The 16,360-nt window shown below is 33.6% G+C and overlaps 1 protein-coding gene and 1 pseudogene across 2 annotated transcripts in view; both read left to right on the forward strand.

Moving 5' to 3' along the window:
- Window positions 1-11,068, forward strand: part of LOC143532593 (myosin-9-like) — a 30,398-nt pseudogene extending 19,330 nt beyond the window's left edge. The window contains exons 25-41 of the transcript XR_013135202.1: window positions 2,063-2,164; window positions 2,476-2,622; window positions 2,829-2,978; window positions 3,196-3,345; window positions 3,573-3,692; window positions 4,589-4,708; window positions 4,916-5,062; window positions 5,270-5,416; window positions 6,650-6,712; window positions 7,318-7,416; window positions 8,249-8,389; window positions 8,673-8,768; window positions 8,840-8,950; window positions 9,554-9,661; window positions 9,771-9,910; window positions 10,537-10,721; window positions 10,804-11,068. The product of XR_013135202.1 is annotated as a myosin-9-like (transcript). The remainder of the gene's footprint in view (window positions 1-2,062; window positions 2,165-2,475; window positions 2,623-2,828; window positions 2,979-3,195; window positions 3,346-3,572; window positions 3,693-4,588; window positions 4,709-4,915; window positions 5,063-5,269; window positions 5,417-6,649; window positions 6,713-7,317; window positions 7,417-8,248; window positions 8,390-8,672; window positions 8,769-8,839; window positions 8,951-9,553; window positions 9,662-9,770; window positions 9,911-10,536; window positions 10,722-10,803) is intronic.
- Window positions 11,069-13,848: 2,780 nt separating this feature from the next.
- On the forward strand, window positions 13,849-14,422 carry LOC143532579 (uncharacterized). The gene has a single exon (XM_077027598.1). The coding sequence runs from the start codon at window positions 13,871-13,873 to the stop codon at window positions 14,420-14,422; it is 552 nt and encodes a 183-aa protein (XP_076883713.1). The 5' UTR covers window positions 13,849-13,870.
- Window positions 14,423-16,360: the final 1,938 nt, after the last annotated feature.

A 16,360-nucleotide genomic window follows, 5' to 3' on the forward strand; every position in this document is an offset into this window, starting at 1 on the left:
TACTGGAACTGCATACTCCTCTTCGGCAAGCTTCAGTGATCTATTGTGATAACATATCAGCCGTATACTTGTCTAACAACCCGGTACAACACCAAAGGCCGAAACATATCGAAATCGATTTACGCTTTGTGCGTGACAAGGTTCAGGTTGGTGACATACGAGTACTCCATGTTCCAGCAGCTTTTCAATCCGCGGATATTTTCACCAAGGGCTTGTCAAAGCAGCTCTTTCAGTCGTTCCGGTCCAGCTTGAGCGTGTGTCCTCCTCCCGCTCAAACTGCGGGGGTGTCTTAGCCAATAATTATGCATTGAATAGATAATCTTGTATATATTTAGAATATTCTGCATTGAATAGATAATCTTGTATATATTTAGAATATTCTGTTTCTTAGAATTGGGCTAGGTTTATTATTGTAATCTCCCTATATAAGGGATGATATGTTTTTGATCAATTCATTCAGAAATCTTTTACCCTAATCTCTTTTAATAGTGAGTTGGGTAAAAGGTTGCAGAACAATTGTTTTGTTTGGTAATCTGACTAGTGGAACAAAGGCCTGTAGGAAATTTAGGAACGAAAAGGATAGAAGACATGTTTAGGTTTTTCGAGTTACTGATGGATCCTATGCCATGAACGAGGCATGAAGATCCATCGGCAAGACGAACCGGTGCATGGGAAACATGATGCAGGCTAGATTACCTCGATTCCCAGTCATGTGATGTGTGGCTCTGGAATCGATTACCCACGATGAGTCAATGCTTGAAAACTTACCCCGATGTGCCGAGTTGGTTTGAGGTCCCAACGAATGAGAGGTAAGCAATCGCTGTAGCGAATCATACTTATCGTTAGTAAATGTATAGGTGTATTTCTCTTCCATTGTAAAAGAAGGAATTGGGAACAAACACTAGTAATGGTGAACTTGACAATACCCAACGAAGTCAGAACTAGGCAGGTGATTTTAGACAATATTTATGGAACTGAAACGCATAGTGTGGACCAGAATTGATTTAGGTTTTAAATAAAACTTGTCGGAACAGTACTGTAGGTAAATAACAACCAAGTGCTTCAGAAACAGAAAATGGATGATAAATGTAACCTGGGAAAATACGATCAGAATGTAGTGACGGACGGTGGCGGCTGATGGCAGAAGGTGGTGGCGGCAGATGGCGGAAGGCGGTTGCGGAGCAGGAGGTTAGTCGGAATAATTTTCTGACAGTGCAGGAAGAAAAACCGGCTGCAGGCGTCGTCGCACGCTCCTTCACGCGCCAGCGCGTGGGGAGTGGCAGCAGATGGCGGCGGCACATGGTGGCGCGTTAGTGGTTGTGCGGCGGTGATTTTTTTAGGGTCGGCAAGTTGAGGGGTGACGAATTCAGTGGTGGTGGAGGTGAGATAAATGGTTTGGTCGAAAAAAATGTTATGTGAACAACAGGTTATGAACGTGATGAACAGTAGCAGGTCTTGAACTGGAATAGGAGTGACCAGGTGATAACCATGATATGATATTAGAACTTCTAGAACTTTAAACAGGAATAGATATTCAGACAGGGGTTTGTACCAAGAGCTCCCGCTCTGATACCATGTAAACTGGTATTGATTAATATGAAAAGTGTGTGTAATTACAAGGGATAAGCCCTCTATATATAGAGATGGAGAGGGGCTACAAGTAAAATACTAATTACAGACAAGGACCTACTTTACATGCGAGGACCTATACATAAATGTAAGTTACATGCAAGGGCCTGGATATAAATAACTAATTAACATTAACAGCATATATGTATACTGTAGGTATAATATTTTTTTTTTTGAAAACAAGAATGAGATGTATTGAATGATGAAACCAAACTAGAAATATATTAAAATACTTGATAAGAAATGAAGTTCTAGTTGCATCACATCTTATCAAACATTGTTTATATAGTTATTATGATTGCATATAGGGATCATATGCGAAAATCTGAATGGTGAATGATGATCTTAAATTCTTTTACTTGTTTCTATAAGCAGCAAATGTTTGATTTCAGATTTTTAAATTCCTCATCTTGTATACATTACTGGCATGTAGGCTCTATTAGAATCAGAGAGACAACGAGCTGATCACTCTGAGAAGAAGTCTGCTGAAGTCCATGAAACAATGAAAACGAAGTTGGAACAAACTGAAAAACGGGTATGCCAAACTTTATAACTACAAATCTACAATTGCTTTTTGGGTCCACCATAAATTAATTAATGGGATATATGTTACGTATAAGTAAAGTTTATTGCAAATAATCACAAGATTTTTTATATCATGAAACTAACCTAGCAATATATCAAACCACATGAGAAGTGAGATATAAGCAGTAAGTCATTTTGCTCCCATCAATAGAAAAGTTTATCTCATGCTTATGTAAAATTACTAAAGGAAATGTAGACAGATTAAAGAATCGGGTCTGTGCTTAATGGATCCTTGAATGCAAACTTTTTTTTATCATGCAGGCTGAATTGAGTGACACATCTATTGTTAAGGAACGTGAGTTTGCAATAGATGCATCTATTGCAGCTTTGTCCATTGCAAAAGAAGCCATTGTTTCTATGAAGGACACTGATAATATTAACAGTTTAACCCCAAAAGAAAACCTAAAGGTATGCTGATTAAATATAATTTTTTATTTCTTAGAAATTAGAGTAAACTATTCAAACCACTAGAATGTGGTATAGAAGTGTCAATTTTGGCCCTTTTAGGTATATATGTCATGCTTATGTAATTAAAAAGGAAATGCAGATGGATTAATGAATCGGGTCTGTGTTTAACCTTCTAATCTTATGTACAAATTTGTTTTATCACGCAGGCTGAACTTAATGACGCATTCATTGTTAAGGAACGTGACTCCACACCGGAAGCATCTAATACAACTTTGTTCATCGCAAAAGATGCCATTGAATCTATGAAGGACAATGATAAAATTAACAACTTAGCCCCCAAAGAAGAGAAACAAAAGGTATATAGATTAAATAATTCTTTGTTCCTTCAAAAATTATAGTAAACCAATTCAAACCACTACTAAAATGGGGTATAGAAGTGTTGATTTTGGCCGTGTTACTTTTACATTTCATTCTTATGTAGTAATTAAAGGAAATATAGATGGATTAGAGAACTGGGTAAGTGTTTAATCTCAATACTCTGAAGTCCCAATATAAGTTTATTTTAACATGCAGACCGAATTGAATGACACGGTTATTGTTAAGGAACGCGAGTCTGCAACAGAAGCATCTGATGCAACTTTGTCCATTGCAAAAGAAGCCATTGATTCGATGAAGGACAACCCTGATAATAACAGTTTAACCCCAAAAGAAGCTAACCAAAAGGTATGTAGAATAAATATAATTTTGTTTCTTAGAATAAACCGATTTAAACCACTAAAATGTGGTATAAAAAGTGTCATTTTGGCCCTTTGACTTTCATGTTTCATATGTATGTAATTGTTAAGGAAATGCAGATGGATTAAAGTAATGGGTTTGCGTTTAACCTGAGATCTTAGATATAAGTTTATTGTATCATGTAACTCTAATTGAATGGCGTGTTTATTGTTAAGGAACGTGAGTCTGCAACAGAAGCATCTGATGTAACTTTGTCCATTGCAAAAGAAGCCATTGATTCGATGAAGGACAACCCTGATAATAACAGTTTAAACCCAAAAGAAGCTAACCAAAAGGTATGTAGAATAAATATAATTTTTTTCCTTAGAATAAACCAATTTGAACCACTAAAATGTGGTATAAAAGTGTCATTTTGGCCCTTTTACTTTCATGTTTCATATGTATGTAATTGTTAAAGGAAATGTAGATAGATTAATGTTATTTTGTGTTTAACCTGAGATCTTAGATATAAGTTTCGTGTATCATGCAAATCTAATTGAATGGCGTGTTTATTGTTAAGGAACGTGTGTCTGCAGCAGCAGCATCTGATGCAACTATGTCCGTTGCAAAAGAAGCCATTGTTTCTATGAAGAACACTGATGACAATAAAAGTTTAACCCCAAAAGAAGTGAACGATATGGTATGTTTATTAGATATAATTTTGTTATATTTAATAATTAGAGCCAACTGATTCAGACCACAAAAATGTGGCATAGGAGTGTGATTTTTGGCTCTTTTACTTGTATATTTTATGCTTTTGTAATATTTAAAGGAAATGTAGATGGGTTGTGCTACGCAATCAGGATCAAATTATGTAGTAATTTGGAAGATCAATGAATCGGATATATACGGACGGGTCAAGAAATTGGATAACAATATATATAAACACAATATATTGATAAAAGATCATGGCTACCCGACATTGTTTGTTTACAAATCAATAGTATTTCTAGTAAGAAAATGACACAATTAACCAAGACACCTTTTCAAGTGGTGGTTAAATAACTACCCATAACTAATATTTAACTAACTTAATAATAAGACTAATGATAAAATAAAACATACGGTAGTAATGATATTTTATAGTCAAGATTATTATTTAATAGTTTAAATAATTGGGTGTGTTTACCACATATTCTTAAATATATTTTTTATTATGCTTGTGGAACTGAATGGCACATTCATTGTTAAGGAGCACGTGTCTACAACCGAATCTGATTCAGCTTTGTCAATTGCAAAGGATGCCATTGTTTCTATGAAGGACACTGATAATGCTAAAAGTTTAACGCCAAAAGAAGAGAACCAAAAGGTAATGCTGATTAATATTACCTTTTTTCTTCCAAAATTTAGAGGAAACCGTTTGAAACCACTAAAGTGTGTCGTAGAAGTGTCAATTTTGGCCTATTTACTTATATATTTCATGTTTATGCCATTATTGAAGAAAGGTTTTTGTATTAAAGAATTGGGTCTGCGTTTAGCCTCAAATTCTTAAAGATGGATGCATTTTATCATGCTGAACGAATTATATGACACGTTTATTGTTAAGGAACATGAGTCTGAAGCAAAAGCATCTGATCCAGCTTTGTCCATTGTGAAAGAAGCCATTGATTCTATGAAGGACACTGATAATACTCCCAATTTATCTCCAAAAGAAGATATCCATAAGGTAATGTTGATTAGTTAAAATTCTTTTCTTCCAAAACTTACGATAAACTGATTCAAACCACCAAACTGTGATCTAGAAGTGTCATTTTTGGCCCTTTTACTTCTGTATTTCTTGTTTGTGTAATTGTAAAGGAAATGAAGATAGATTAAAGAACCGGGTCACTGTTTAATTTCAATAATCTTAATATAATTTTATTTTATCATGCAGATTGAATCAAATACAACCGTTGTCAAGGAACGTGAGTCTGCACCAGAAACATCTGATGAAACTTTGTCCATTGCAAAAGAGGCTATTAATTCTTTGAAGGACACTGATAATGTTAACAGTTTAACCCCAAAAGAAGAGAACCAAAAGGTATGCTGATTACGTATAGTTTTGTTTTCCTTTGAAAGTTAAGAGTTAACGGACCCAAACCATTAAAATGTGGAATAAAACTGTCATTTTGGCCCTTTTACTTACATGGGTTAAGTTATCGTACAATAACCCTTATCGTACAAAAACATACGCAAATCACGCTCAAGCCAAAAACAAAACGCTCAAAGCCAAAACACAAAAAAACGCTCAACTGAATTCCAAACCCTAATACGCTCAAGGTTAAAACCAGTTACGCTCAGGTCAAAAATTGATTCAATTGAAGATCCAGATGTGTTTGTTTGGATGAATTGATGATTAATTTGATCAATTTCGATGTTTAATTGATCAATTGCTAAAACAATTGCTTAAAACAAACCTGTGAACAAAGGAGAGCATAGCTGCATTTTTCTAGCGAGTTGCCGGACACTCGTTCGTCGACACCGTTGAAGGTGACAGAGGATTGTTGATGCCGGCCAGTGGTGGACAGTGGTGGAGATGGATTGACAGAGGAGATCGATAGTGATGGAGGAATGTTTGATTTAGGGTTTGTGTTCTTTTGAAATCCACGGATTTAGATGTCACGTACGCTTTTGTACGATTAGTATTATTGTATTCTATCTTTTATCTTACTTACATATATCATTATTAAAGGAAATGTAGATGGATTAAAGTAATGGGTTTGTCTTTAACCTCGGATTCATAGAGATATAAGTTCATTACATCATGCAAACCGAATTGAATGACACATTCAGAAATTTATATCTAAGAATCTGAGTCAAACACGAACTTGTTGTTAACAGATTTATTCCACTAAACTGTGGTCTAGAAGTGTAATTTTTGGCTGTTTATTCATACTTTAGTTGATTCAGATTATGTTTTATTCTAGCACGTCAAATGTGTAAAATATAAGAACTTACTAGAAGCTGGTCAAACTGGTAGGACAAAACGCATATGCATTGTATGTCTAATGCATAAAACCTCGTAAATTTTTTATTCAAAAAGGTTATTGTTGAGATAACAGTTTCTTTATAATATTTGAGACATTAATATTTATATCAATTTGGAATTTCTGGTCAAAAAGTATTTCAGGTCAACATGACCCGGTAGTTTGACCTTTAAAAGTGTAACCCATTATCACTTTTTTAACAAACATATAAACAAATTAAGTTTTTATAACGAGAAATATAAAGTTTACTTTTCATGCATACTGAGTTGGACGAATTGCTTGTCCAGGAACATGAGTCTGACGTGGCAATGTCTGCATTGAATAAAACCCCAGAAGTTACACATGTTAAGGTAAAATGTCCCACTTTTTATTTAATTCTAACTTTCTTAATATCTTTTTTAGCTTTCATTAGTCGTCTTGTAACTATCTCACTCATTTGTATAACTAGTTTAATGTGCCATGCAATTAATAATGGATATGTAGACACATAAAATTGATTAATGCATACCACTTGTCAGTCTTTTACTGCTAACATTTTAACAAACTTAAAAAGACATTTTGTTCGTATAAGCAGAAATATAAAATTACCTTATCATGCAGACAGAAATGGAAGACGTGTAGCTCGCTGAGGAACATGAGTCTGCAATGGAAGCATCTGATGAAGCTTTGTGAACTTGCAGTAATGTAAAATACTAAACTATATACTAAAACTATTTACAAGAAAAAAAATTAGAAAAAAAAAACAAAATAAAAAGTTGGGCAATTTCAGTATCAGCAGGTGATGATCAAAAGAACTGCTGAGCATAAAATAAGTGGGCCCGAATTTTACCTCAAATTCTTGAATGCAAATTAGGCTGCTACCAAGTGGTGTGGAATGTCATTGTGATTGATTGGCAGAAAATGCAAAGACATTGTATTTACATATAAAAATATATAAAATTAAATTATATTGCAGACTGAATTGGAAGATGAGTTGCTTACTAAGGAATACAAGTATGAAGCTGAAGTATCTGATGAAACTATTGACCGTTTTTATGAACTAGGAAATTGCAAGGTAATGTTGCTTTAATTAAATTCTTTTCACTCTACAATGTGGGTTACCTAAATTGATTTACTTCAAGAACATCTAGGGTAATGGTTTTGTCCGTATTTTGGTTTGATATATAATAAATATATTAAATTATATGTACATATATATATATATATATAACAATTTGCAAACCATGAATAGTAACTTGACCAATCACAATTTGCCATTTTTTAAGTTTCTTTTTCACCCCTTAACACTTTCAAAGATTTTTTCAATTTTTTCTAAGCGTTAGTTTTACCCATTATACTATAAATAATATAGATACTTAACCCATTTAATTATTTAATAATATTTCAGTTATCTTTTTTTTTTCTCTAATAACCTTTCTGCATTCATCTTTGAAAATCTTTTAAACGTGCAACCATTATTCTTTTTTTTTTTTCTCAACATTCCAATATAAATTTTATTGAAAACAGAGGTGTATTCAAAATAACATAATTTTTGGTATTGAAAACGACTTTCGCACGTGCTTTGATAGGTCAGATTGTAGATATACATGTACACAATTATGGCGGCATTGTGCGGGTCAATTCCACCGATGCTTAAATTTTTTTCTCAACATTCAGATATAATTTTTATTGAAAACAGAGTTGCATTCGATATAAATTATCTTTTGGTATCGCAAACGACTTTTGCACATGCTTTGATAGGTCAGATTGTAGATATACATGTACAAAATTCCCACATCATGCTAGACAACTCGAACTAGTTAATAAGTATGATAAATTTGATTACATAAACTATCTTCCTATTTTGATCTTTAAATTGCTCCTCTCTTATACTTAATGGCATGCAGGTAGTATTAGAATCAGAGACACAAAGAGCTGATGACTTTGAAAAGAAATTTTCTGAAGCGTTAGAGACAATTGAAAGTATGCGTTTAAAGTTAGAAGAAACACAAAGACGGGTACATCAACTTGAAGAAGCAGAAAGAAGGGTACTTCAACTTCAAGACTATGACTGGTTTATTCTAGCCCATTGTAAAATAGTTGCAAATATGTACATTGTAGAGATAATTTATTGCAAGTAAATACAAGTTAGATAGATATATATATCAAAGCACATGGTAAGTGACGTAAATAAACATGTGAATCAAATATTGATTCGTAATTATAGCCTCAAATGCCTGAATACATAGTGCTAATATGGATTGTAATTGCGACTTGTCTGTAGAAATATTGTGTTTGTATAGTTAAAATTGTAGTTATATTATTATGTAGAATGAATTGAATGAAGCAATGCTTGCCAAGAAACCTGAGTCTTCAAAGGACACTGGAGAGACTGCAAGATCAACTACAGAGATGGATAATCTTAAGGTAATACACGTGTTAGTTTAATTAATACATTTATGTGAATTATTCTTATTATTGTATATATTGGCTTGCAGGATTTATTAGAATCTGAGAGAAAACGAGCTGATGAATCTGAAAAGAGGTATGCTGAAGCACTGAAATCAATGGATATTATGCGTCGAAAGTTGGAAGAAACTGACAGAAAGGTAAGCTCACTTCATGATTTTGAAACAATGAATAGTATAATAATATATAGTTGCTAATAACGTTATTATATACCCCTACGAACTTGGAAAATATCATATATGCCCTTACAAGTAGTTAAAATATTCTATACACCCAGTTTATTAAAAAGAGTTTATAAATGACCATTTTACCCTTATTTTTCTAAAACATTTGAAATTTTATATATGTCCATCTTTAACTTCAATTTTTTTATTTACCATTTTCTAACTTACTTTTTCTTTTTAATTTTTACTCAATGGTTTTCTCAAAATATTATATGTAACTTTCTTTTTACAGCATGCATATACATGATATAGGAACGAAACAACTTCCGCTAAAAACAAACATTAAAAAGAACAGACGTAAGACAGTCAATATTCATTAGTTTTCCATGGGTACCAAAAAAATAGGTTTTAAACAAATATAATGGAAATAGGTAGAACGGTCGTTAAGTAAAAATTCATTGAAGTTGGGTATATATATGAAAACTTTCAAGTTTTAACGGTATATATTATTAATTCTATCTTGTTAGTTTGATTGTTTTATCAAACATTAATATACATAAGATTACCTTATCTTTCAAGGAGCACGAGTCTCCAATAGAAGCATTGTCTATTGGGAAAAAAGCAAAATCATCTGTTGAAGATATTAAAAAGATTCAAAGCTTAACTGCTGATCTGGAAAAGTTTAAGGTAATGTTAGTTACAATGATGCATTTAACTGCAATGGTCCTTTTCAACCATATTTTCAACGTTATATAATTTCCATAACAGTGATCTTATGTACTTGTAATGTATGCAGGCTTTAGTGATATCAGAGCGACAAAGAGCTGATGAATTTGAAAGAAAGTACAATCAAGCTCTAGAATCAACCGAACTTAAACGCAAAAGGTTGGCAGAAAGCGAAAGAAAAGTCCTTCAACTTCAGGATGCCTTAGATAGGTAAGATTTATTCTCTGGTTAAGCCTGAATATGTTATTTATTTTTATATTATAGTATATAACATTATTGTCTGTATTATAAAAGGAAAAAAAAACTTTCATAGCTTGTAGGGGCATTAAATTTTTAGGGGTGTAAACGAGCTGAGCCAATTGTGAGCTACTCGAGATCGGCTTGTTAAAAGCTCAAACCGACCTGAACCTTAACGAGCTCGAGCTTTTACTAAGGCTCATTTAATAAACAAGCCCAAGCTTCAAATATCGAGCTCGAGCTGGCTTGCAACCTAGACTAGCTTTTATATATAATTTGTATTTAATATATTTATATAAACATGTGATAAAAATAATTAAATAATATATATTATATGTAAAAATTGTAACTATAAATATATATCTAAGTAATTATTAAAGTTATATAAGTAAAATAATCGATTGATTAAAAAATAATAAACGAGCCCGAGCTCAAGCTTGACAAACTACTCGCGAGCAAAGCTCGAGCTTTAGAAATGCAACTTTAAATGAGCCAAGCTCGAACTTTAGAAATGCAGCTCTAAATGAGCCGAGCTCGAGCCCTCTTGAATGTGTGATGTGGCATTTAAACTAATGCGAGGTGTATCTAGTGTGGCTCAGGGTGACGTACTGCATGTCCGACCAATTTTCAGAGCTAAAAAGTATATTACGCACTTCATCCAGCTGCTTAAGTGTAACTTCAAGTTTCATTATCAGAAACGCTTATGGCGACACTACTTCTGCTTCTTCCGCTGATATTACATCAAGTGATTCGGATGATAACAACTAATTCATTATATATATAGGTATTCATTTTCTTATGCTAGCTACTTACATTTCAAAATATGCAAGTTATTTAATAATAATCAGCCATTATTTCATTCTCAGGAAAACGTTGTCATCTTGCAATTCCTATATGTTGGAGCACCAAGAAGATCGAAAATAATAATCGGGTCACTTTGGGTAATCGACGTCTGGGTGGGCTCAAATTTTCACTCTAATAAGTTTGCGTTTTGGGCTGTGATGTTTCTATCTCGAGCCTGACCCGAAATGTGAATCAGATCTTTATAAATAGCAAACACTAGTTTTAAATATGCTTCTAAGCCAATTTAAGTAGGATTTGTAGATATTTCAAATAATTCGAATAAGAATCAAGTAGTATTAATAATAATAGTCGTTTGTTATTTGGAATACAGTTAGAAGTATTTAATATTTAAATCTGATCAAAGCATAATAAGCAAGGGTGGGAAAGCGAACAACATTAAAGTAGGTCGAAGGACTGAATATGTAGAGCAGTAAAGGAATCAGAAATCAAGTAAACGGTTCAACGGAAAGTTTGTTTATCTAAGAAAAGGACAAACATGTCAAGACTATTTGTTCATTTACTTTAGTAAACTTTCGTTTACGACTGATTATTTATGTTCGTTTGGTTTCGTTTATTATTTACATTTGTTATGTTTGTTCATTACGTTCGTCATTGTATGTTCATTGCATTTTTATATAAATTTATTTTAGTTATTAATAATACTAATCGATCCATTGTGCATCAATCCATCTCTCTAATCAGATTTCAGAACCAAGAATTGACCAATCAACCACCAAACGAAAAGGAGCATGTTTATTATGGTTCATTTGTTTTCATTCATTTTGTATGCGAGTGTTTAACGCCCTTCATGTGATGCACCCATATAATGTATGTATGTGTGAACCCTCAGGTGGGCAAAAGTGAAATTGCACTAATTTTGACGTTATTTTACTAATCTCGTGAAAGTAACGTTAAAGGTGGCGGAAGGTTAATCAGGTATCATGTGGAGGCGTTGATAGCCGAAAGACAAGGGTACACGCACCAATCGGCCGGTGTCCCGGTGGTTGAGTGTTATGTGCCTTGTGTCCAAGGCTTGATGCAAAACTACTATCGAGCCGGGGGTCTTACCGGAAGTAGCTTCTCTATTCCTACGGGGTAGAGGTAAGACTGTCTACATCTTACCCTCCTCAGACCCTACCATAACTTGCTATTGGTGAGATTTACTGAGTACGATGATGATGATGATGATGATGATGATGATGATGATGTTTTCATTCATTTATGTGAGTTTTAAATAATTAGCAAGGGGACATAAACAGACACGTTCATTTTTGTAACAAACGAACTTGAACAAAAAAAAATTATTTGTTTAATTGTTTGTGTTTGTCAGGTTATTCGTCTAGGTTAAATAAACGGTCAAACACAAACAAACCATGTTCGTGTTTGTTTGGCTCATTTGCATGCCTGTGAATATGTAAATATAAAAAATCTTTCCAAACCATCACATAAACCAACCATTGGTGTCTCTCGGTTAGCGGCCCATCAAAAAACCGTGTTGGACACGAATCAAATAGTAGGGTTGAAAAGCAGTTTGTAACACTGTACCTTGAGACCGATGAAACCAATATCGGAGTGGTTAAAACCGGGACATATTTCCTCCTTTTCTCCTTATAAACCGGTTTAATCTTGAACTGGTTTGAGCCAAAACACAATGTTGACCAGGTTTGACTAAACCGGACCGTGCCCTGACCCGATGTATACACCTCTACTCACATGTAGTTAATAATAAAGAGCAAGGGCCCATTTATGGGCCCATATGATCAAGTGAAAGACACATCATGAATACAAAAGTAACATCCTTAAAATAAAGGTTTGTTTGAAATTCTCGACTTAAAACCTTAGGAGCATGTTAATTGTTAACTATCTAGGAGGCTGTGTTACTCGTTGTTTTAAGTTACACTAATCTTAGAGAGTCTATATTAAAGTCAAAGGCACGTTCCACAAAGTTTATGTAAGACATTTGTGCTTTAGTTTTTATGCAAAGAAACCGATTTTTTTGCATGTAAAGGTGTTTATTGTTCAAATCATACTCAAAAAGCTGAACTATTAACCAAATGTTTATGAATTGGGTTTGCGTATGAACTTATTCTAATTGGTGCCCGATCATTTTCCCTTCCGCTCACTCTGTGGTGACGACATGTCATCGCTATAGATGGCGAAAAAAAAAAGACAACCCCGCCTTATAGCGACGACATGTCAGCGCTACATGTGGTCTATGTCTATGATATATATCGTCGCTATAGGGCTTGTTGTATCAAGTAAGATTTCTTGTAGTAGCACCCCTATTTTCGCAATGCAACACTTGTTTACATTTAGTGTTCGGCATACAATTAGTGTTCTGTATACAAAAACTCCGGACTTCAGAGCGTCCATAATGAAAAACCTTTACCAACTACCACATCGGATTCTAACTTTTCTTCAAAAGTTATGACTTGTGAACTATATATATGATAAATATGACAACATAGAGTGCTTAATTCTCAATTCACTAGAGGCATGGTAACAAAAGGGGATATCATGTGTGGGTAAAGAAGTTTTATAGGTAGTTGACGGAGAATGTGTTTAGGAATCTAGGGTACTTTAGTGTCTTTATGAGGTTCTGAGTGGAGTGATTGTAGTTTTAACACTTGTGATCATTTTTATTGTGTTCTTGTACGTGTTCATTTTTGCTATTTTGTGTAATTCATTTTTACCTTTTATATTAATGAAAAGAAAACATTAATTGCTTCCTTGAAAAAGTTGGGCATAAAAATTATTCCTTTGCACCTTCTCTCTACAATGATATAATAATGTATTAAAATTCTAAAATGTGTATATACCATTTAAATAATTTCACATAAATTATTACATCTTTTAAACAGATAATATATAATGTATACAAATATATATGTATTTATACAAACACCCCATAACATCTATATTTAGCATCACGGTCAGTTTCTCTTACATTCACCATAAATTAAAATAGACATTGAATCTAGCCTTTTCATCATATGTTAAGTTCATAAAAGACTCCCCTCTCTCTCTCACACAAAGGCACACTCCATCGATCACCACAAGCTAGTGTACGTCATCGATCACTAGTGTAGAATGGATCACAAGTTCAAAAGCAAATGGGAAAACAACATCCTCTTTGATAAAGATTATGGGTATGATCCAATCTCATGGCGTCAAAGAAGCTTCATGTGTAACTTTTGCAAGAAAGAGTACAAGTCTGCTCAAGCTCTTGGTGGTCACATGAATGTTCACAGAAGAGATAGAGCCAGACTCAGACAGTCTTCACCCACTCTTGAACACCCAAACCCTAACCCTAATACATCGCAATCATCATCATCCCTCATGTGCTTACCCTTAAAGACATTTCAATCTTCTCTTTTGTCACTTGATCTTTCCTCACCATCTTTAACCGTGAACAATGAAGAGAAACAAAACATGTTCCCATTTGTACCGCATTCGGCATGGAACTTTCTTGGAGAGATGAATAATAATATAAACATTGATCAAGAGTCTGTTGTGCAACAAAATGAAAGTACGGTTTGGAAGAAAAGAGAGTGTTTTAGGGTGGAAATGGAGAAGAGTATGCTTAAAGATGGAAAGACTGAGATGGGTTTGGATTTGGAGCTTCGACTCGGTCGATCTTGATCCATTCTATAACATGAGTTAAGCATTAATTATCGTGTTCGTCATTTAAGTATTTGATCAGGTTATTAATCTTCTAGGGTTTATGTTTTTATTTTGTGTGTTGAACTATGTATTTACTGTTAGATTGATCCATGATCTGTTTGCTGGAGATTGAATCTAATGGAGGATATTAAATTTAAGTTTTAGTTTATTAAATGAATGATTTATCCAAATCAAGAATGATGAATCTCCATAATGTGTTTGTTGATGTGAATTTGCAAGCAACAGATGGTGGAAAATAATTATGTGGCCTTTGTTGAGCTATTTCAGAACCGGCATACTCATAGTTGTACTTCAAAATTCAAATCACGAGCTTCATCATGTTATAATGAGAAAGTTTTACCTCTTAATTAAACAAGTTTAATTACATATATAGTTTCAAAAAGTAATTTTAATTTAAATTTGGTGAAGTTTAATTATAAAACTATTTACACTCGTAGCTCAGAAACTTTTGGTACAAGGCGAAAATTGGTTAGGCTAAAACTGATGGGTTAAAAACAACAAATAACAATGAAATAATTAACAAGTAGGTTATACTAATTATTTAATACATTTATTTGAAAAAAAAAAAACACAGCCTATAAAGTTGTGAAAAATGTTTATTTTATAGCTTAATATTTGAAACTGGTATTTAATAAATGTTTTAGTATTAATGATGATTATATACGAAAATAATATAGAAATAAGGTTTATAAATTCATAAGAATTATATTTAAACATGTAAAACAAGAACTTATAAGACATAATTTGAATTAATTAGCTAGACCGGTATCTAGAGGTGGGCAAATAAACCGGTTAACCGAACCGACCCGAAAATTGAACCGAAACCGAACCGGTTTGAAACCGATTATGTAGAAACCGGTTTGGAACCAATTGAAACCGTAGGTTCGGAACCGGTTTGTAATTTTCTCCACCAAAACCGGTTCCAAACCGGTTAACCGAACCGAAACCGGGCAAAAACCGGTCAAAACCCGAACCGAAACCAATCAAAACCCGAACCGAAACCGATCGTAACATTGTAAGAAACCGGTTTCAACCCGAACCGAAACCGATCATAAACCGGTTTTGACTTTTGTTGACCAAACCGAACCGGTTTTAACCCAAACCGGTTTTGAGTTTTAAACCGGTTTGTGCACCTCTACCGGTATCTATCGTATACGTTAATTCTGTTACTAAATGATATGTCGCTAATACTCTGTTAAGTTGTTGCGTTTAATGCTCTACTATTAATGTTTATATATGTATTGTTTATCAACTTACATGATACTTATGACATTATAATACATGAAATAAAATAGCAAAAATAGGGATACTTAAGTGAACTAAGTGATGATCGATCAAATGTCAGCACATGGAATTGCATGCTTCTTGAGGCACATCATGATACTGAGTGATCAAATCACATAATTATATAAAAACTATTACATTAGAATTGAATAGAAATTTATGTAAATAAACTAGTGGCCGGAGCAATAAATTTTATCACTATATGAAACTGGTATATATATATTTGTTGGGTGGCAAAAAACCTTGGGTGGGTGAATAATCTTTTTATGCAACTGGATTTAGCGACCCAAATCGATATCATCGCGACCTGTGTGTGTCCAACACTCATTTACGACCAAAGGGTTAACCTATATATCTAGCGTTTTGTTCCATCGAGGTGAGATACGATATAACACAATCATTATTTGAAAAGAAAAAAATAGTTGTGATATAGGGATACCATGATAAAAAAAATTAGACATGTAATATATAAGCTGAACAAGAATAGCTAAGGAATATACATAGATCTAAAGAATCTAGCTAAAAGTTAAGTTTACCACAGGCATCATAATCGTACTCTTAGGTTGTTTTATGACCATCAATTGTATGATCTGTTAAAGTTAAATGTTAATT

Source organism: Bidens hawaiensis, unplaced genomic scaffold (assembly GCF_021521415.1).
Source record: "Bidens hawaiensis isolate Kalapana, Puna unplaced genomic scaffold, B.hawaiensis_p1.1 tig00009479_1, whole genome shotgun sequence".
Lineage (NCBI taxonomy): Eukaryota > Viridiplantae > Streptophyta > Magnoliopsida > Asterales > Asteraceae > Bidens > Bidens hawaiensis.

Excerpts from the sequence above, each read along its gene's own strand:
- LOC143532579 (XM_077027598.1), top strand. The coding sequence starts at position 13,871 with ATGGATCACAAGTTCAAAAGCAAATGGGAAAACAACATCCTCTTTGAT.